The sequence below is a fragment of the Rhincodon typus genome, chromosome 21 (genome assembly GCF_021869965.1).
Source record: "Rhincodon typus isolate 14 chromosome 21, sRhiTyp1.1, whole genome shotgun sequence".
Lineage (NCBI taxonomy): Eukaryota > Metazoa > Chordata > Chondrichthyes > Orectolobiformes > Rhincodontidae > Rhincodon > Rhincodon typus.
This window is the reverse complement of record NC_063352.1, coordinates 36,646,668-36,668,400: the sequence shown is the minus strand read 5'-3', so window position 1 is coordinate 36,668,400 and position 21,733 is coordinate 36,646,668. Positions and strand designations below refer to the sequence as shown.

Genomic DNA, 21,733 nt, shown 5'->3' with positions numbered 1-21,733 from the left:
TCAGGTAAGGATAGCATGGGGTGTGGAGAACTGATGCCTACCTTGGAACAGCATCCCATCAACAGGTCACACAGAGAATGACTTCTTTGAGTGGAGTGAACTTTAGCAGGCAGCCACAATTTTCAGTGAAAAACCTGAGGTTAGAGGACTGAATAGGAAAGATTGTTTTTCACATATTTCACTGATTTGCTGGACTGTGCACTATTGGCACAGTGGTGAAGTGCCCCCCGCCCTGTACTGTAAATTATGTCATACTATTCATATTTAATGCAAGGACTTGTTTTAAAAATAAATCAAAGAGAAAAGGCTGCTTTTGCTAAGTCAAATTCACAATAACACTGTGTTCAAAGAGGAAATCAAATGTAATATTTCTAAGTTTGCTGATGACACAAAACCGAATGGTATTGACTGGTGATGTGAAGAAGCTTCAAGGCAATTTAAACAAGTTGAGTGAGTGGGCAAACACTGTGGTAGATGCAGTATGACAGGGATAAGTGTGAAGCTGTCCACTTCAGTCAGAGAAACAGAATTGCAGAGTATTATTTTAATGGTAAAGTGTTGATGTACGAAAGGGACCTGAGTGTCCTTGTACACTGGTCATTGGAAACAAACATGCAGGTGCAGCATGTGGTTAGGAACGAAAATGATATGTATTCCTTCATTACAAGAGAATTTGAGTGCAGAAGCAACAAAGTCTTACTGCAACTTTTCTTTATTTACTTGCGATGTATGGATGTCTCTGGCGGTCCAGCATTTATTGCCTGTCTCTAGTTGGCCTTGAGAAGGTGGTGGTGAGCTGTCTCTTGAACTGCTGCAGTCCATATGCTGAAGGTAGACCCATACTGCCATTAGACATTGAATTCCAGGATTCTGACCCAGCAACAGTGAAGGAATGGCGATATATTTCCAAGTCAGGATGGTGAGTGGCTTGGAAGGGAACTTGCTGGTGTGGTGTTCCCATGTAGGAACACTGAGAGACAGGATTTACGTGTATTTGGACAGGTAAGGACTGATTAAGGATAGTCAACATGATTTTGTGCATGGGAGGTCATGTCTTACTAACATAATTGAGTTTTTTGAAGAAGCAATGAAGAGGATTGAGGGCAGAGTGGTGGATGTGATCTACATGGACTTCAGTAAGGCATTCAACAAGGTTCCTCATGGCAGACTGGTTAGCAAGGTTAGACCACATGGAATACAGGGAGAACTAGCCATTTGGATACAGAACTGGCTTGAAGGTGAAAGACAGAGGGTGGTGGTGGTGGAGGGTTGCTTTTCAGATTGGAGGCCTGTGACCAATGGTGTGTGCCACAAGGATCAATGCTGGGTCCACTGCTTTTTGTCATTTATGGAAATGATCTGGATGTGAGCATAGGGGGGTACGGTTAGTAAATTTGCAGATGACACCAAAATTAGAGATGTAGTGGATAGTGAAGAAGGTTACCTAGAGTGCAACGGGATCTTGATCAGATGGGCCAATGGGCTGAGGAGTGGCAGATGGAGTTTAATTTAGATAAATGTGAGGTGTTGCATTTTGGAAAGGCAAATGAAGGCAGGACTTACACACTTAATGGCAAGGCCCTGGGGAATGTTGCTGAACAAAGAGACCTTGAAGTACAGGTTCATATTTCCTTCAAAGTGTCAGTCGCAGGTAGATAGAATAGTGAAGGCAGCGTTTGGTATGCTTGCCTTTATTGGTCAGTGCATTGAGTATAGGAGTTGGGAGGCCATGTTGTGGCTGTACAGGACATTGGTTAGGCCACTTTTGGAATACTGCATGTAATTCTGGTCTCCCTGCTGTAGGAAGGGTGTTGTGAAACTTGAAAGGGTTCAAAGAAGATTTACAAGGATGTTGGCAGGTTTGGAGGGCTTGAGCTGTAGGGAGAGGTTGAATAGGCTGGGGTTATTTTGCCTGGAGCTTTGGAGGCTGAGGGGTGACCTTTATTGAGGTTTATAAAATCATGAGGATCATGGATAGGGTAAATAGACAAGGTCTTTTCCCTGGGGTGGGGGAGTTCAAACCTAGCGGGGTTAGGTTTAAGGAGAAAGGGAAAAGATTTAAAAGGGACCTAAGGAGCAACATTTTCACGCAGAGAGCGGTGCAGGTGTGGAATGAGCTGCCAGAGGAAGAGGAGGAGGCTGGTACAATTACAACATTTAAAAGGCATCTGGATGGGTGTATGAATAGGAAGGGCTTAGAGGGATATGGGCCAAATGGTGGCAAATGGGACCAGATTTATTTGGGACATCTGGTTGGTATGGACAACTTGGACTGAAGGGTCTGTTTCTGTCCTGTCTTTGACTCTGACTCTGTGTGTCTGCTGCCCTTGTCTTTTGAGATTAAATTAGTTATGGGTTTGGAAGGTGCTATCTAAGGATCTTTGGTGAACTTCTGCAGTGTATCATGTAGATGGTACATACCCTGGTAATGAGTTGCTAGTGGAGTGACTGAATGGCACCACATGCTCAAGCTTCTGAAGTGTTGCTGTAGTTACACTCATCCAGGCAAGTGATGAGCCACACACTCCTGACTTGTGCCTTGTAGGTGGGGATGGGCTTTAGGGAGTCCGGAAGTGAGATATGTACTACATGATTCTTAGCTTCTGACCTTCTCTTCTAACTACTGTATTTATATGGTGAGTCCAGTCCATTTTCTGGTAAATGGTAATCCTCCAGAATGTAGATAGTGAGGGATTCAGTGATGGGAATGTCAAAGTGTTTGTGTTTAGATTGTCTCTTATTGGAAATAGCAATTGCCTGGCACAAATGTTATTTGCCACTTTTCAGCCCAGCCTGGATATTGTCAGAGTCATGTTGCTTTTCGACATGGACTGCTTCAGTATCTGAGGAGTTGCAAATGGCGGCAAATATTGTGCAATAGTCCCCACTTCTGACCCTATGACAGAAGGAAGGTCATTGATGAAGCAGTAGAAGATGTTTGGGTCGAGGATACTACCCTGTGGACCTGTACAGGGCCTTGATTACACCATGCTTGATGTACTGTGTTCAGTTCTGGTTACCTTACCTAAGAAAATTCATACTTGCCAGAGAGGGAGTACAGCAAGGGTTCACCAGACTGATTCCTGGGCTAGCAGATTTGTCATATGAAGAGAGATTGGGTCACCTGGGGCTGTATTCACTTGAGTGTACAAGGAAGAGGGGATTGCATTGAAACATATAAGTTCCAATAGGGCCAGACAGACTGGATGAAGGGATGATGTTTCCTCTGGCCAAAACGAGGGGGTCACTGTTTCAGGTACTGGCAAGCCATTTTGGACGGAGATATAAATTTATTTACTCAGAGGGTAGTGAACCAGTAGAAATCTCTTCACCAAAGGCTGTGAATGCCAAATCACTGAATATATTTAATAAAGAAATACATAGATTTATAAAGGCCAGAGATCTCATGGTGTAAAGAAAGAGAGTAGGGGTAAATCATTAAAACAGAGGATCAGCTATGATCATATTGAATGGTGTAGCAGCCTTGATAGATCAAATGGTCCACTCTTTCTCCTATTTTCTATGTTCCTTTACGTCATCCAGGCCACTGAGGACAGGCTAGAATATTCACTATTGTTGATGAAGAAAAATTCCTAAGAGTCACCTCTGGGAATCAGCAATACTCCATATCCCCTCTACCATTCCAAACAGGAAGGACAGTACACAGAAGAAGGACGCTCTAAGGTTTTGGAGTAGATTTGTAGCTCGGGTTGTGGGTGTTGAGGTTGTTGAGGTTGGTTGGCTCGCCGAGCTGGTTTCTTGTTTTGCAGACGTTTCGTTACCATGCTTGGTAACATCCTCAGTGCAGCCTCTGATGAAGTGTCGGTGTGTTTTCCCGCCTGGTTGGATTGCCTCACTTCCAGTTTTCCTTCATAGTGGAATGTATATGGGGTCGAGTTCAATGTGTTTATTGATAGCATGCTTCGTGGAGTGCCATGCTTCTAGGAATTCTCATGCCTGTCTCTGCCTAGCCTGTCCCAGGATCTTGGTGTTGTCCCAGTCGAAATGGTGGTTCTCCTTGTCCGTGTGGATTGAGATGAGTGAGTATTGGTCGTGCCTTTTTGTAGCCAGTTGGTGTTCATGTACTCTTGTTGTTAGTTTCCTTCCTGTTTGTCCAATGTAGTGTTTCTCACAGTCTCTGCAGGGGATCTTATAGATGACATTGGTCCTATCCACGGTGGGGAGTGGGTCCTTAGTTCGGGTGAGCAGTTGTCGTAGGGTTGACGTGGGCTTGTGTGCCACTCTGATGCCCAGTGGTTGTAGGAGTCTTGTGGTGAGTTCCGACGTGTTTCTGATATAGGGTAGTGTGATGAGTGTGTCAGGGCGTGTAGTCTCTTTCTGATGCTGTTCGTGTAGGCATCTTCTGACCCAATTCTTTGGATATCCATTATCCTTGAAAACCTGGAAGAGGTATTCTTCTTCCTCTTGACGTAGTTCCTTGTTGCTGCAGTGTGTTGTTGCCCTTTTAAATAGTGTTCGCATGCAGCTTCGTTTGTGTGTGCTGGGATGGTTACTGTTGAAGCTCAGTACCTGGTCTGCGTGTGTGGTTTTTCAGTGTACTTTCGTTTGCAGTTCCCCATTTGTCTTGCACTCTACCAAGACGTCCAGGAATGGGAGCTGTTTGTTCTTCTCCTCCTCTCTGGTGAATTTTATTCTGGTGAGGGTGTTGTTTATAAGTTTGTGTGTCTCCTCTAATTTGGTCCATTTAATGTTGACAAAGGTGTCGTCTACGTAGTGTATCCACAGTTTTGGTTGGATTTGCGGAAGGGTAGTCCTTTCTAGTCTTTGCATCACTGCTTCTGCTATGATTCCGGAGATAGGTGATCCCATGGGTGTCCCGTTGATTTACTCGTATGTTTGGCCGTTGAAAGTGAAGTGGGTGGTCAGGCATAGGTCCAATAGTTTGAGTATGTTGTCCTTGGAGATGGTGTCACTGGGGTCGTGCTCTTGTTCTAGTAGTGTTGTCATTGTTTCCCTTGCTAGTGGTATGTCTATTGATGTGAATAGGGCAGTGACATCAAACGATATCATGGTCTCTTCGTCCTCTATCTTTATGTCTTTGATGGAGTTGAGGAATTCTTGGGCTGAGTGGATAGAGTGGGGTGACTTGTTGACTAGGTGCCTGAGTCTTCTTTGTAGTTCTTTGGCTAATCTGTGCGATGGAGTGCCTGGTAGGGAGACTATGGGTCTGAGGGGGACTTCCGGCTTGTGCACTTTAGGGAGGCTGTAGAATTGGGGTGTGTTGGTTCCTTTGGGTTTCATTCTTAAGAAGTCTGTTTTGTTGATCTGTCCTGTTTGTTTAAGTCTTTGTAGCGTGTAGAGGATTTTGTTGCCTAGTTGCAGTGTCGGGTCAGTTTGTCCTGGTCGGTATGTGTCCTCGTCGGCGAAGGAGGCAAAATCTTAATTGCAAGCTAGACAATTCAGGAGTAAAATCAACAAGAAATTATCCATACAAAGAGCAGAAGGCATCTGGAATTGTCTCTCTCAAAGAGTTATGGATACCGAATGCCCATTAAAATTTCCAGCAAATTTTGGGTGTAAGTTATTAAGGAATATTGATTTAAAGGCAGATAAATGGAGGAGAAATAAAAATGATTCATTATCTAACAGGATAGCAGTGCAGGCTCAAGGTGCCTATACCTGCTCCTATGACAAATACCAGGAACTCTGGGAAAAACAGAATATCACATTGACTCAGTGTTTTTTAACTAACAAAAGTTTCAGATTTGTTTTTATTTTATACTTTTAGGCACTTGGAGTTGTATGGAGCAGCCTATCAACATAATGTAGTAATGGCTGACATGCATGAAAGCAGACTATTGTTAGAAGTCGAGATAACAAGGGGTAGAGCTGGATGAACACAGCAGACCAAGCAGCATCAGAGGAGCAGGAAAGCTGAAAATTTTTCTGAAGAAGGGTCTAGGCCCGAAACGTCAGCTTTCCCGCTCCTCTGATGCTGCTTGGCCTGCTGTGTTCATCCAGCTCTACACCTTGTTATCTCAGATTCTCCAGCATCTGCAGTTCCTACTATCTCTATTGTTAGAAGTCAGTGTCTTCAGAAGGGAAGGAAGTTGGAGGGAAATAAAAAGCACAACGTTGCAATTTTATGATATCTAATTAAATATAAGCAGTGCCAAGAATGCTATTTTACCATCATTGCGCAGAGAGAGGAAAGAATTTGCATTTATATCCTTGCTTTCATATCCTTGGGCTGTCCAAGAACATCTCACTGAATTTTACTTTCATTAGTCAATGTTATACTACAAAATGCAGAAGCCAATCTGCATAGAGCAAAATTTCACAAATTATAATGGAATGAATGACAACATAATCTGTTTTTGACATATTTGATGAAAGATTAAAGTAGCCAGGATCATGGGAAGAATTTTGCTGCCATGAGTATTATTACATCATGTTGGCAGGGAAGACAAGACCTTGGACAGGGCATCTCAGCTAAAAGATGGCACCTCTTACAGTGAAATACTTGCTTAGTACTGTAGTAAGAGCATGAGCCAGATTATGAGCTCAAACCTCTGGAATGGGACAAAAAATTGATATATATTCTCATTGACCTAAGGTTGACATAGGGCGTGAATATTGTCCTAGCAAATCTTTGGAGTAGGAAATTCAGAGCACTTAAAATGTAGGAGTAATTACTGATAATTTCCTTTTTTTTTGCCTGCAGATGAAGGTGATGAGGCCGAGGTGGAGGGAGAAGAGCAGCCGCAGCTCCTGCTGCCTTTCAGAGATCGATCGCACATTGAAAAAACTCTCCGGCTGGATGAGAAGGCTCCATCTGATGATTATAGTGGTAAATTAACTGCTGTGGAGGGGAAAGATTCTAGATCAGCAAAAGCAGTAGAATATTTTCAGATTATCTCACAAATGCATAAACATGAAAAACCTAAACCAAATAAAGCTTTTAAAAACCCTGACACTTCAAACAAATAATTACAATTGAAGTGTAGTGGGATATGAAATTTTAACTTAAATTGCAGTTACACCTACCATTCCTTCACAAGTTGGAAGCTGCAAGCAGAAACGTGAGTGTTTGTCACAGAAATAATTTTCTACAGGTGTCTTGGCCATAAACAATGCAGAAAAGTTTGATTTTAAATGTTTTAGTTGTTTCCAGTCCTGGTATTTTTGACTCCACAATGAATATGTTTCTTAAATTTAAAAATGATGGCCATTTGCTCAATTTTCTTGACATCTGCCTGAGATTAGTCATTTGAAAATTATTTACTTAAAAATATTTTTAAATAACTTCCAGAACAACAGTAAATAGGCCCTCAGATTTCCTTGGTGTTTTAGCTTATGATGCAGTGAGAATGGGTAAACTCATCTTCATGGAGGAAAATTTCCCATATCTATTTCAGCTGAAGAATGGCTGAAGCCTGTATAAGGTGTTGGGATGTCACTTCCCACCAATTGTTTTGTGAAGCTGAAACTTGTCTGATCACTAGAAAAATTTAAGTGGATCTGCAAACATGAGTTATGTCTTTACTAAAAAAAACAAGGTTTGGCCTTGGCATTGTTACTTCCCACCAGAAGCAAGATCTGGTGAAAATATTCTCAGACCTAAAGGTTCAACAATTGAACCATGAGGAAGATTTGCAAATGTTATTATTTTTAATCTATTAACTACATATGAGATATGGTCAGACATTGAATTTAAAGAGAAGAATTGATATTCTTTAGAATATATAATGGAACTTAACAGACTATGCAAGACTGCAAGAAATCTACTTAGACACTCTTAATTCAGAGTTTGCCTTTAAATTGTTATTGTTATAAGTGGAGGTAGACCCACCTCTGAGAACTAAAACCCAAATACCCAAAGAGGAGCACCTCACCCTATAATCTGTAAAAGTAGCGTGTTTAAGAGGTGTAACCTACTCTTTAGCAACTTCTAGTGGTTAAGTAAAATAAATTCCGCACACCCACTTTAAAATCAACAAGTAACAATTTATTTATCTATCTCTAACAGTGAACAAATTAACCAAACTATTAACAAACAGAATAAATCCCTTCTAACTACTAAGTATTCCTGAATACAGCAAGATTCTAATGGCATGCTGTTCCAAAAAATACAAGTCCCACTCACGAAAAAAATCAAATTTAGTGTCTCAAAATTACAGCCAGGTGATGTGTCTTCCAGAATGTTCTGTGCTTTCTCCTTCAATTTTGCTGTCAGAAATGCCTTCTCTGTGGACTCTTCTGTCAGGAATGTTAAGTAGCTGTGCCGTTGGTACCTTTGTTATTCAGATGGTACTTTCTCTAGGACATGGAGGAGACTGTGAGAGCCAACGATTCCCTTTGAGAGCTGAAGACTATTAACTCTGGTGGACGGCAGTTAGCTCTGCTGCCTATGTCCAACTGCCCCCTTCTTTTATACCCTTGATAACATATCAATATTTCTTACAATAGGATTGGTCCAATGTTGTCAAAACCATCAGAGTTAAATTTAATTGGTTTTTGGTATCTAAGTGCCTGGTTCAAATTGATTGGCTAAAATCAAAACTTGTTGTATTGGTTAAAAAAAAAAACCTGTAGCTTGGCCTGTTAATTATATGGTCTTTCGATACAAATGTTTCAATTCGGGTGCTCTGTGTGTACTTTCAAGCTGCCGCTTACAGATATCCATATTAAATATCTAAGCATAGCAAAAGCACATCATCCTTTAAAGGGACCACACAATGCTTTCCTCCTTAACATTTTACAAACAGCAAATTCTAACTTCCTGCCTCCCAATCCACAAGTACTCTAACCAACTTCACAACATTGTACAGTGCTAGGATTTGAACATGAGTAGATTCCTAGCATGAACTGGAGTTAGATTTTCAGAAAGAGACACATTTTTGGAACAGATGTTTGAAGCCTTAAAAAAATTCCTCTAAAAACATTCATTCCCAATGACCTTCACAACTCAAGTGGGCCATTCAATCCACAAGGAATAGAGGATTCAGTGATAGCAGCAAAAGAAGACTGCCTAGAGGCAAGCTGAAATCATCAATACAAAAGGAGAATCATTGGTAAAAGGATGAGAATAGAGATACCTTTGGTAAATATATCAGATAATAGGAATTGGAAAACTTTGACAGAAGAATGAATTTCAGGAATATCTGAGGTATAGTCAACAGGCATTTTAGATGCAACCCTCAATTCTATTATGCAATGAATTTTCTTTATGTTGGACAGTGGATGCACATCCACAGTGTGTGGAATGGATTGCTTAAGATCTTACCAGATTCTTTTAATAATAGGGACTGAAATAACACTAAGGAATTTGAGATTTCAACCTGCTTCAGATTTGCAGATAACAACATGCTGAAATCACTAAAATAAATTCTAATTCCCTGTTAAATAGCTGCTATAAATCATTTTACCAGCACAGATATGCTGTGAAGTGAAATATCCTTACTCGTGAGCAGGCATTCCACGTAAATGGCTCAAATGAAACCAAATATGCAGCATTGACATGGCCAGTCAATTGATTTACTGTAAAGGCAATCCAGACATTATTTGTATGCCTTTACTAAAAGCTGACTGCTCTAATCAAAATGTTAAGCAGGTGTTATTAGCAATGAGAGATAGTAGTTTAAAGGAAAAAGAGGTATAATTATATGAAAACTATATTAACAGTTTGTGTGTCCATCTTTTCACAGGTTAATAATTCTATTAAAGGATACAGGAGTAAAGGATAACAAGCACCCTAAACTTATAGAAGAGATGAACGATAACTGTGATATGTAAAAATATAGGACACCATCACAGTCTGTAGAGAATGTCCCATTAGCAACAGACTTTAGTTAAGTTGTAGTAATTGACATGAAATATGTGTAATGGAAAAAATATTTTAAATTTTCACATTGTAGATATGAAAACTAGATTAAGTATCTTACAATAATACGTAGTAAAGAGAAAATGATAAAAGTGGATTAAGCAAAGGAGATATGGACTAGCTAGCCATCTGAATAAATTCCTAACTGACAAAAGGAGGGGTGGATTTTCCAACAATTAATTTATGAATCAATGTGAAAATATGAACATTGTGGCAATGAATACAGCATCTGAAAGCCCCTTTAATAACAGATGCATGGTAAAGATCACAGGGAAATAGATGAGATGCTTCATAAAATTGTAGTGGGCCAACAAAGTTGTAAATTAATATGAGCCCTGGTATGGGTAGTCCATGCAAAGAACTCACTGCAAGTGGTTGAAGGTTACTGTCCAAGTTGATAATTTTTTTCCTGAAAATAAAATCATAGAAAACTCCTTTGGGAATGAGTGATCATATCCGACTAGGAAGGGATTACAATTACCTCCACTTTTTCTGGGTAACTGAATGCCCTCCATGAAGTGAGAAGGACATTCAAAAAGGCTAAAGTTCAGAGAAAATTCAGTAAGCTTTATGGAATCATATAATACCATTAGAAATAAATTTCAATCCAGTGGACATTGAATATTACAAAAGAGAAGGACAAATGAAGTGGAAAGTTCAGGGTAAGTAATGGAAAAATAGCAATTTTAGCATGGGAACCAAACTATTAGGGTGCATTGCTGAAAGTTAACAGGCGTTACAAACATGATTACATATTTACAGAATCTGAACAAGTCATAAAGAGTGATTAGGCACCATGTATCTTGCAAATACAAATGTTGGACAATGATGATGACCTCAATGATGAGGCAGATAAAGGACTGACTGAATATGACAAAAGCCACACAGAAATGCAGAACAAGGCTGCTTGCCTCAGAAGACAAAGAATAAAGGTTGGCACCAAAATAACATATATGCCAGAAGGAGACAGTGAATGGAGGGAGCATATAATAGGCAGGGCATGGGAAGCCACCAGGAGATGCGAACATTGGTTAAATATACAAGATGAGGGACAGGAGGTAAGATCCATGGATTGGCAAAGTGGGGTAAAGATGTAGAAGTCCAGAAAACACAGTATACAGTACAAAAGGGTACCTGCATATGAACATGACTCCTGAATAAGATTATGAACTTGCTAAATAAATTCTGATCCTAGGTATGGGAGATCTTATAGTAGTGGTGCAGAATGAGATAGGAAGGAGGGTAAAGGTCATAACTTGATAAGATCAAAGACTACGGAACAAATTTGGATTACCATGAGAAATGAAGGCCTTATTATCAGTAAATTTTAAAGGCTGCAAAAAAATTATACAATAAGTTGATAAAGAATCCCAAACAAAAGTTGGTGAACTGGAAAGAATTTGGTGTATACATTGAGGTACTAGTCAAGGAATAGCCTGTTTATCATATAGATGGCTATGCACAGATAAATGCTTCCTGAAAAATATACTCCATATAAGGAGGCTAAAGCCAGACTAGTGGCTCAGGGTTTTGAACAGAAACTTGATGATCAAAATGTTAGAATGAATTCCCCTACTTTTGGGAAAGTACTTTGAAGATCTTAGCTCTTTTGGCAATACCTAGAAAGTAAGTCAATTGATATAAAAGCTACATTTTTTCAGGTTGAAAAATTTCAAAGGGAAGTATTTTTGAAACCACTTAAAGACAGTGAAGCTATTGAAATGAAGCAAATGGGCTTATGGGTTGAATGATGCAGCAGTGGTATGGTATTTCTCAGTTCAGTCTGTCTTGTTGGAAGTAGGTTGCATTCAGCTTAAAGCAGATCCAGGATTGTTTAACTGCTTTCCCAGAGAGAAACTGATGGGCATCTTTATGACACACATTGATGATTGAGGGTTCCAAAAGAATTTGAGCCATGTATGATAGATAAGATAAAGAAGGAATTTCAGACTGGAAGTCAGGGTTTGGGGGCTATTAAATATGTAGAACTAGACATTAAACCAAATAAATCAGGAGTGACTTTGGATCAACAGACTTACCTGAAAAGTGTTAACATCCCAATAAATCAGGCCAGGTCCTCACAGAAAGAACACTTTCTGTCCAAAGAAGAAATAGATCAGTTAAGAAGTTTCACTGGACAATTAAACTGGTTGTGCAATCAAACTTGACCTGATGCCAGTTATGACCTACTGGAACTTAATACAACGATGAAACATACCACAACTGAGGAACTGTTGAGAGCAAATAAAACATTACAGAAATTATAGGCAGAAAAATGCATATTCAAGTTTCCAGCTATGAATGACTCACAGTACGACGCTAGTCCTTTTTAGTGATGCTTCTCATGCTAATCTTGTAGATGGCTTTTCAAGTATAGCCAGATTTATAAAAAACGAAAGAACTGTGGACGCTATAAATCAAGAACAAAAACAGAAGTTGCTGGAAAAGCTCAGCAGGTCTAGCAGCATCTGTGAAGAAAAATCAGAGTTAAAGTTTCGGGACCGATGACCCTTCCTCAGAACTGTCCTGAGGAAGGGTCACAGGACCCGTAACGTTAACTCTGATTTTCTTCTTCACAGATGCTACCAGATCTGCTGAACTTCTCCAGAAACTTCTGTTTTTATAGCTAGATTTATCATGCTTTTGATGGAAAAGAACAATAAATGTTGTCTGTTGGCCTGGAAACTGAGAAAATACAATGTGTAATTTAAAGTATCTTTAACTACTGAAACGTCGGTGCTAATAGAAACTATAGATATGTGGGTGTACTTATCCAGTAGTCAAAAGTAAAACTCATACCAAAAAGTTTGCCATTTTGGATGTTATTGAATAACTGTTGTCTTTGGGACAATGTACATGTTGCAAAGGATGTCACTGAGAAAAGGTTGAAGACTGTCTTTGCTAGAACAATTAAATGTTAGAAAGAGGATAGATATCCAAAATAAAGCAGGTGGACGCAAGTCAGCAATTGGCAGATTGTGCTTCACAAAAAAAAAATGTGTTTGCTCCAAGAAATAACTGGAGATCTTTGAGGAAGGACATTTGCTGGTATAAGGAGTTATAAAAAACAATGAGAAAAATCATTTTTGTTTGGATTTCTTCATGTACAAATATATTACAATCTTCTTGTTCAAAGGAACGGGCATACGTGAGGCCGATTGTATTATAAGGAATATGAGAAAATATATATCTTTGTTATTGATCAGTTGTGTTATGATGTAAAATATAGAATGTGTAAATATTATTTTGGTTTACTTCTGATGAAATTTGTTCAAAGGTTATTCACATGCTTTTGGAAGTTTCATTTAAAGAGAAGAGGGGACTCTGATAATATAGTAAGCAGTTAAGCAGGTAATTGGGTTTAATTGAATGATTAATTGACTGGGCAGATAGAAAAGGGAAACAAAGACTCTTGTTGCATAGTGGTAGTGTTCCTATTTCTGAGCCAGTAAGCATAGGTTCAAATGCCACCTGCTCCAGAGGTAATAACCTGACTGAACAGGTTGATTAGAAAATATCTACAAGACTGAGTAGTTAATGAAGTCAATCCCCTAAGAAAGGTGTCTTGGCTTCTCTCTTTGGCTTAAATCCAAGTTGACATTTGTCTTCTCCCCAATCTCTCACTAGGTGTACTGCAGCGGTTACGGAAGATATATCACAATGCCATTAGACCACTGGAACAAGCATACAAGTACAATGAGCTGAGGCAACACGAAATCACAGGTAGGACAAGAGGAAAATGCGTAAGTATGAATGTTGGATGAAAATCTGAACTTTGACCTTCTCATGAGTTGACAAGAAGTGGGAAAGAGTTAGGCATACTATGACCTTCAACAGGGATGTACAGGGGTAGCAAACATTGTAAAATCAAATTTCTAAGTAATGCAGACCAGAATTTCAGTTATACAATTGATTGTGTCAAAAATAGAGCTTTGTAACCCCACAAAGTGGTTGTCACATCATTAATATTTTATCAGAACAGATTTTCTATTGGCCTTATCCCTTATATAATGGAAGCCGTTAGCACATGAGGTTAACACTATTTAAGGAAAAAGTAGTTCATTGTGAAAATTTTATATAAATGACACAGTGAATTCAAGCATTGTTGTTTTAGTTACAACTAGTGAATACATCATGAAGCCAAAGTCCAGGAAAGTGACATTACAATGATAACTGATCTTAACAGTCAGGCAACTCTGCTATCATGTTGAGTGGGATGTCATTGAAAGGGTATGTTTAACTCTTCTTTTCCTCTTATACCAGAGGAGACTCAGGTTTCTTTGTTAGAATGTTTATTCATGCATGCATGGGAGATGAACATATCCCAGTGGTTTACAGTTCAAATCTTTATTGCAAGAACAAAGGTTTAGACTATATTTACAGATGATAAGCTTCCAATGGACTATTCCTACAGATAATAATTTCTAGTCAAAAAGTTAAACATTTACTTACCTCTACTCCACCCAATTATGTTTGCACAGTTCACATTCCCATTTAGTACGAATGACTATATCATCCAATTGTGTTCAAACTAATATCTATGACTATATTAGACAATCATTTTCAAACTAATACACATGATTATATTATCCAATCATTTCCTTATCATGTTCAAATCTGTTAGTAGTAGTTTATGATTACCAGTAAACCTATACTGTCTATTTTTACCTTTCAGTCCCTCCTGTTGCCCTTAATTGTCTATTTTCCCTTTCATTGAGTTTGTTTGGTAATTTCAAAATATTCATCATTGCTGAATCACTTAACCAGTCTATCTGTATTTCAAAAGGACTATTTGAAAATCAGTCTAGTCAAGGTTAGCAAAAGTCTGCTTATGCCCAGATCCAAGACCTGGCTACTACATTATTAATTGATTCTAAGGCACTGTCTAATCAAGGTGTTTAAGAGGATATTGCAGTATATTAGAAGGAAGTTGTTGCCAGCTACAAATGAATCTCAAATTAGATTATTTGGGATATAACTCCCTAGTGACCATTTTGTTTAAATATCTATCTGAACTCAAAGGGGTAGTTTGATTCAACATTAGGTGTATGTGTGCCCAAGTGGGTTTTGTTGCTGATGCTATTGTGATATAGCCCTGAAAAGTGAAGGAGCAACAATATAGTTTAGGTGGAGGAAATCTGTAGATGAATACCAGCAAACATCCAGAATTGTGTCATGTGATTCACAAAGCCTCTTACCAGAGAAGGGAAACTGTAACTCTTCAAACACCTCAGGTTCTTATCACCAAGGGATTTGTCCGCATTGTGGGGAATTGAGAAATTATGGAAAACATAATATAATGTGGCCCATGCACAGAATACTAATGAAATGCTCATTGCTAAAATGAACCAAGTCATACCACTCCTATTTAGCATTCTCAGTACAGCATTGGACTTTAGCATTTGTCTCTCAAGTGGAACTTGAACTCACAACCTTCTGACTCTGAAGTTTGAGCACTGCCAACTGAGCCCACAGCTAACATCTAAACTGGTTTTTTAGCTCCCATTTTCCACTTCTGACAAAGGGTCTCCATGTGACATTAATTTGTCCTTTACTCTTTCTCCTTTTATATTTGTATTTGCATTTGTTGCATTTTTGTTAATCTCTGTAAATCTGTGCTACTTGCCATTTGAAGTTGAATTGAGTTTGCACCAATAAATAGTATTATATTTTATTCTGCAAAATATCTGTTCCAACCATAACAGTGTGATCTGTTTTTCACAGATGAAAGTATTAGTGAACCTGTTTATTATCAGTTTAGATATGGGAGGTAGTCCAAGAATAATATGACTAATGTTTGCAGTCAAAAGACTTCTGTTAAAGTAGCACTCCAGACAATGAAGATTTAGGGATGTGTGCTGAAGTGCTCAGGCATTTGTTTCAACCCCAAACACACTCATTTCCATGCTCCTCAGTTCAACCTTACTGTTGATCCTGTGTCCAGTGCCATTGACTCTTTGTAAAAAATCAGTGTTCAGAACTGAAATTATTGAATTAAGTAACAGATCTTAAAGATGTTTAAAATTAAAATGAAGGTTAGGAATGATACAGTTCTCCTGGTGACTGGTGTGGGTGAATGCATTGGGTGAGGTGGCATTGACCAGGAAATGGCTGCTGCTGAGTTAGCCAACATTAGTTAACATGATGGTATGTGAACTAAAGTTGTTTCATTATATTTGGGCTAGGAGGAAGAAAAGTGGGAATTAGTGTTTCTGTCCTGACAATTTTGCAATGGTTCACATTGGAAAATACATATGAATAGGCATTGGATTGAAATCTGAACAGTGGCTGTTTCTTAAGATGTCATAAAAAAGTGGCAAAATTCTAAAAACAAAGAGTTAAACATATCATACTGTTGGTGTTTAACAGGAAATTGCAGAGATTGTAAAATCTACATTCTAAATAAGGCTCTAGGCCTTCAGTTACGCAGTCAAAAGAGGTAGTAGCTCAGTTTTAGGCCTTGTTGTCATATGATGTCATTGATTTTAATTATTGATAACAGTCTGGATGCTGCCTTCATGCAGTGATGATCCTGAAGTGTCATTCAGTGACTTTGAGACCGGACAGACAAGGGGACTATCGTTGCCTCCTTTATTGAGTCAAATATCTGAATCTTGAATTTTAAATACCCGAGAAACTAGGGAGAAACACAGAGATAAGTAGAATAGCTGCTGGAGGTGCTTGAACAACTGAGACGTTTCTACATGGATGCCAAGAGCCTGTAACAATATAGTGAGGAAAATCATTGGATACTTTAACATTGCACATTCTAAGGGCGTATAAAACACTGCGAGAACATACTGTGCTGGTGGACAAAATTTAAAAACTATATCAAACTGTCCAATTTGAACTTTTTGAAATATTTCCATCGTGTCTAGGTGGATCATTAGAGATTCAGGGGTCATGGAGAAGGAGGAATACCCGCAAATGTTCCTGCTCCTGACGACTTCCAGTCACGGTGTTTCTAGAAATCACACTTAAGAGAAACTGCGAGACTCTTCACAATGGGCTACTTTCCACAGTTAAATATTCTGCAACATAGCCAATAGTCTGGGCTGTGCACTGCTCCACTTACGTGACAAGTCAATTTCTTATGATAAAACTGCCAGCTTATTTGAATCTACAGACATTTCTTCCAACATTGACACTGCCAGATTGGCTGGGGTAAATATTGGTTTGCCATTTAGCCCGATTACAAGTAACCTTCAGGAGAAGGTCAAAGCTGCCTCTGAATATGAATTTAAGTATTACTGAGTGGGGATTTTTTTATGCCTTAAGCATTTTTCTCGTGTATTGCCTTGTGCTCATGGCACGTGGGCTATGTAATCGCGGTTTTAATGTTTAGATTCAATTGCCCAGGGATATTCTTGATTCTACTTTAGCCAATTTCTAATTGCGTCTGATAGACGGCAACGGGCTAGCCAATTAAAATTGCTCATGACTCATCTACTGATGTCATACACCAACCCCCTGGTTGCAATTATAACTTGTTCTTCTGATGAGGTGAGAAGGACAGTCGCTGGGAAGCTGCAAGGTGGTTCTTTAAAGATACAACTTGGAATCCGATGACATAAGTCGGATACTGGCTGCTATTTAAACTGGAGACATGCATGGGAAAGCTTTAGGAGCTTTAAACCAGAGTAACTAAGTGGAGGCTGAGTCACGGATTCAAAGGCCAAGACCTTCCATGAATGGGAAAAAAAAATTCTTGTAGATCCCCGAGGAGCGAGATTCTTCCTCCAAGCCACATGAACTGAGCTTCCCTACCCAAGGCTGCAGGCATCCACCCAACCCTTTTAATGGCAGGCGCCCTGCTAAATAAGACTGCACCCACCCTTAATAGCCAGTTTTATGGAAGAGAAAAGTTGATGGCCTGCAGGTGAGGCCTGAAACTATTACAGTAATATTTCCAAAACCGTACAATGCTGAGACTCGGTCACTTTGACGGCTGCCTTGGAGCCATCCAATTAATTCGGCCAAGCCAGCACCACCCCCTCCCGAACTTCTCCCCTCAGCTACCCACACCACTCCTGGTTCCCGGTTAAAAGCAGGACATACGTTCCACTTGAATAACTATTCAATCCAACACTGGCTCAAAGTAGCTCCTTTGAGGGGAAAAAAAACTACTCAGACTATATAAGTTGTGATTATCACACAAGGTGTGCATCAAGAACGGATTAGCATGCTTGGTGTTTGAGTAATTGGCTTTCATGTATTTGTTTCACATTTTGTTGTCACCATTTCTGCTTCTTTCTTTCTCTCTCTTCTGATTTCATTTCTTTCCCTCTGCTTGACTCCACTCACTCTGCCTTTTTCTTCCCCTCCCATCTAACAGCCTACCCAGGACGTTCCATGAACTCATTCCAAGGTTGGTGACATTGACATTATGTGCCTCTTGCATGCTCAAGCCCAGCCTTCTAACTGTTATGGGGCCAAAAGCAGTAACACAACTGAGCAAGCGTGCAACTAGGTTGAAGAAATGCCATTGGAAAGTGGCCAGAAATTAATCCTTCAGCAGCCCACAGCTTCTGCTTGAATCAGGTTCTATCGATCACATTTCCGGAATATTCCTGTACGTCTGTCAGCTCTACTGAAGTTCATGTTCTCCAGTCCCCAACCGACTTCCCCAACCACGAACTTCAAAGGCGCAAGGATTTAGAAATTACAGTACTTTGATGTTTTGGCCAAAAATTGAATAACATGGAAAAATCAGTTTAAAATCTTGGAATATTCAGAAGTGTGGTTAATTTGCCAAAACTGTAAGAAACGAAGAAAAGTTTGACTATCAATCTAAGTCTTGTGTTTAACTCCAATCTCCTAGCGTTATATCTAAATATACGTAAGCAATTCGTAATAGCTCGAAAAATACGTTTTTGGAATAGACTGTTAAACTCTCAGATCCCAGCAACCAGACATTAATTATTAACGCAAAACGTAATCGAGAGCAACCTCTCCTGCGATTTCGCGTAAATTGGACCATAGGAAATGGTTTGTAGATGTCACAATGGGTTTGAAAACTTGATTTGTAGAACGAACTAGAACTGGCATGAACAAAATAAGCGGGCGTGCTCTGAGCTGCCTCCTCTCCCACGAAAGACCGTTTTTGGGTTGGGGGTGGGGATAAACCGCAAGTGATCTGGTTGGTGGTTCGTCAGGTCGGATGTTATAGGAAACCGAATTGCTCCACTAGTCCAGAGATTCAGCATGAGGCACATTGTCAGGGAGTGTACAGAAACCCGCACTACCCTGAGTGTTTGATGGGACAGCTTAGAGTGAGCTTTAATCTGCATCTAACCCAAGCTGTACATGTCCCTGGAGAGTTTGATAAGACAGTATAGATGAAGATTTACTTTGAATCTAACCCAAGCTTTACCTGCCTTGACAGAGTTTGACGCTAACACCTGGTTACAAAAAAAGTGGAACAAATTACATTATTACGGACTCACAGAAACAAAAATAATTTAACATGTAGAATTCCAGCTACCGCTGACTATCTCAAATGCGAGGAGCAGCAGCCTCATGTATAAATACTCCGCTCCTTCTAAGTACCATTACCCCAGAGCATAGAAACATGAGGGACAAAAACCGCCGGAGAAAGCTGTACTGAATCCATATTCTGATGGTGTGGTATGGATTTGATGTCGTGTTTACTAATGCTCACTCAGTAGTAGCTGGCAAGCTATAGGCCCGTGCATGTAACTTTTACTTTGTCTTTCCCCTTGAAGTTGGTGTGTAAGTGCATTGTTATTGTCTGGCTCAGTTCTTGGGGACAATTTGCCCATGTGGACGGTACAAATAGACGCATACGATGTATGGGCTCAACTCGGATTGAGTGTATCAGTAAGAACATTATTCGACACCTTTCGCAATAGGTACAGCCATCAGCAGGGTCCTCGATTGGAGCACGTATAATGTGGAATCTTAATAAAAATATCAGAAATGCTCCGAGCTCTGTATCCAATTATGCTGAATTGCTTCGCTGCAGCAAAAACAAACCCTGAAAATGAAGTGGGTGGAAAGCACACCTGTAAAAGAACCCACCAAGTTGTGTACTGGCTTCATTCAGTCAATTTATTTAAACCGGCCACAGACCCAGGAAAATTCTCCATGGCTTTAAATAAAATATTGGGGTATGCTGCTCTTTAAGTTGTTCCGATGACGCTGAAAGAATTGGGGTCAGCTAGTGATGCTCACATTTGAGAATAGCGACCCTATGTTTGATTTCAGGTCTCGAGACTAACTAAAGCACTTCCGCAGAATGAGGAAGTTGTTCTGGTCGAGGACCTACAAATTAACTTTTTCGAATTACCCACCCCCCGACCATCCACCTACACCCCCGCCCACACACTTCTAAACTCTTCAAATGGGAAGATTCTCAAATTTTGAAACTGTGTGTTCAACAGGGATTCTCATTCATCACCGGACATACTACAACACGTAAAACTGACTGGTGCGAAGGATTTGCGATGTTCCAGGGCTAGACAAAGCATGATATTCATGCAAATCTATTCTTTTTTTCTCCAATGAGATTTCACAACTAGACTAAACATAGGCAAAAATAACTTCACGATGATAACTGTCACAAATCCATCTCCGACATCCTTCACAAACTCAGCCATCAGGACCGGTGTTCTTGTTCTCACCGTCTCAGCTTCTCCTTCCCCATCTCAACTTTTGTTTCTTTTTCAGTCCTTCCGTTTGAATTTGTTCCTGCTTGGTTCTGTGTTCGAGTGTCTGCTTTTTCGTCTTGTTCCGATTCAAAACGTCTATTGTGCTCTTGGTTTCAATCTCTCTTTGCTTCTGTCTTGTTTTCTCAATTTCACGATATTTTGTGTTATTTTAGTACTGTTTGTGTTCTTTAAGCTACTCTATCCAATTTCTATCCATTTTTGGGATCACTCATCCTGGGGACTTCTGGATTAACATTACTCAAACCCAAGTACAAAGTTTTAATCACAGACTGAAATGGGCAACGTGATCCTACGTACTAACAAAAAAACTGCGGATGCTGGAAATCAGAAAAACAGAAATTGCTGGACAAACTCAGCATCTGTAGAGAGAAATCAAAGTTAAAACATCGGTTCCAGTGACATCTCTTTATAATTGCCAGGTCTGCTGAATTTTCCCAACGATTTCTGTTTTTGTTTTTGTACTCTCAGTACCAACCTTCACTTCCTTATTCCTCAAACACTATTCATTGCCATCCAGTCAGGATTTGGCACTAACAACCCAGTCAACTTAGGCAATTGTATCAGTCATTAGCAGCTAGGAGATAGCACTGACTGCAGATACTGGAAGTCAGATATCACATACAACCCCACCAATGTCCAAATCCAATGCATCATCCTCCACTGTTTTCACCACCTGCAATCAGAACTCACCACCAAAAAGATATTTCCTTCCCCACCCCTATCTACTTTCCATAGGGACCGTTCACTCTGCAACTCCCTCATCTGCTCCACACTTCCCACCAACCCTCCCACCACACCCAGCATCTTTCCCTGCAACTGCAGGAGGTGCTACACCTGCTCCCACACCTCCATCCAAGGCCCCAAACAATCATTCCAAATCCAACAGAGATTTACCTGTACATCTTCTAATCTGGTCTATTGCATCCGTTGCTCGCGATGTGGTCTCCATTATATCGGAGAGACCAAGCATAGACTTGGTGACTGATTCACAGAGCATCTGTACTCTGTATTCTCCAATCAACACCACCTTCCAGTTGCCAGCTACTTCAATTCCCCAGCAAGTCTGGCAGCATCTGTGAAGGAATAAACAGAGTTAATATTTTAGGTCCAGTGACCCTTCCTCAGAACTCAGAGCATCCACAATTCTTTTGGTTTTTATTTCAATTCTCCCTCCCACTCCCTTGGCTACATGTCCATC

General features: G+C 39.9%; 1 protein-coding gene across 1 annotated transcript in view; it reads left to right on the top strand.

The window, feature by feature from the left end:
• The window catches only part of LOC109932681 (sarcalumenin), a 36,806-nt gene that overhangs the window by 4,558 nt on the left and 10,515 nt on the right, over positions 1 to 21,733 (top strand). The window contains exons 2-4 of the mRNA XM_048609868.1: positions 6,686 to 6,811; positions 13,472 to 13,567; positions 18,180 to 18,212. Of these exons, the coding sequence (XP_048465825.1) occupies positions 6,686 to 6,811; positions 13,472 to 13,567; positions 18,180 to 18,212 (255 nt within the window). The remainder of the gene's footprint in view (positions 1 to 6,685; positions 6,812 to 13,471; positions 13,568 to 18,179; positions 18,213 to 21,733) is intronic.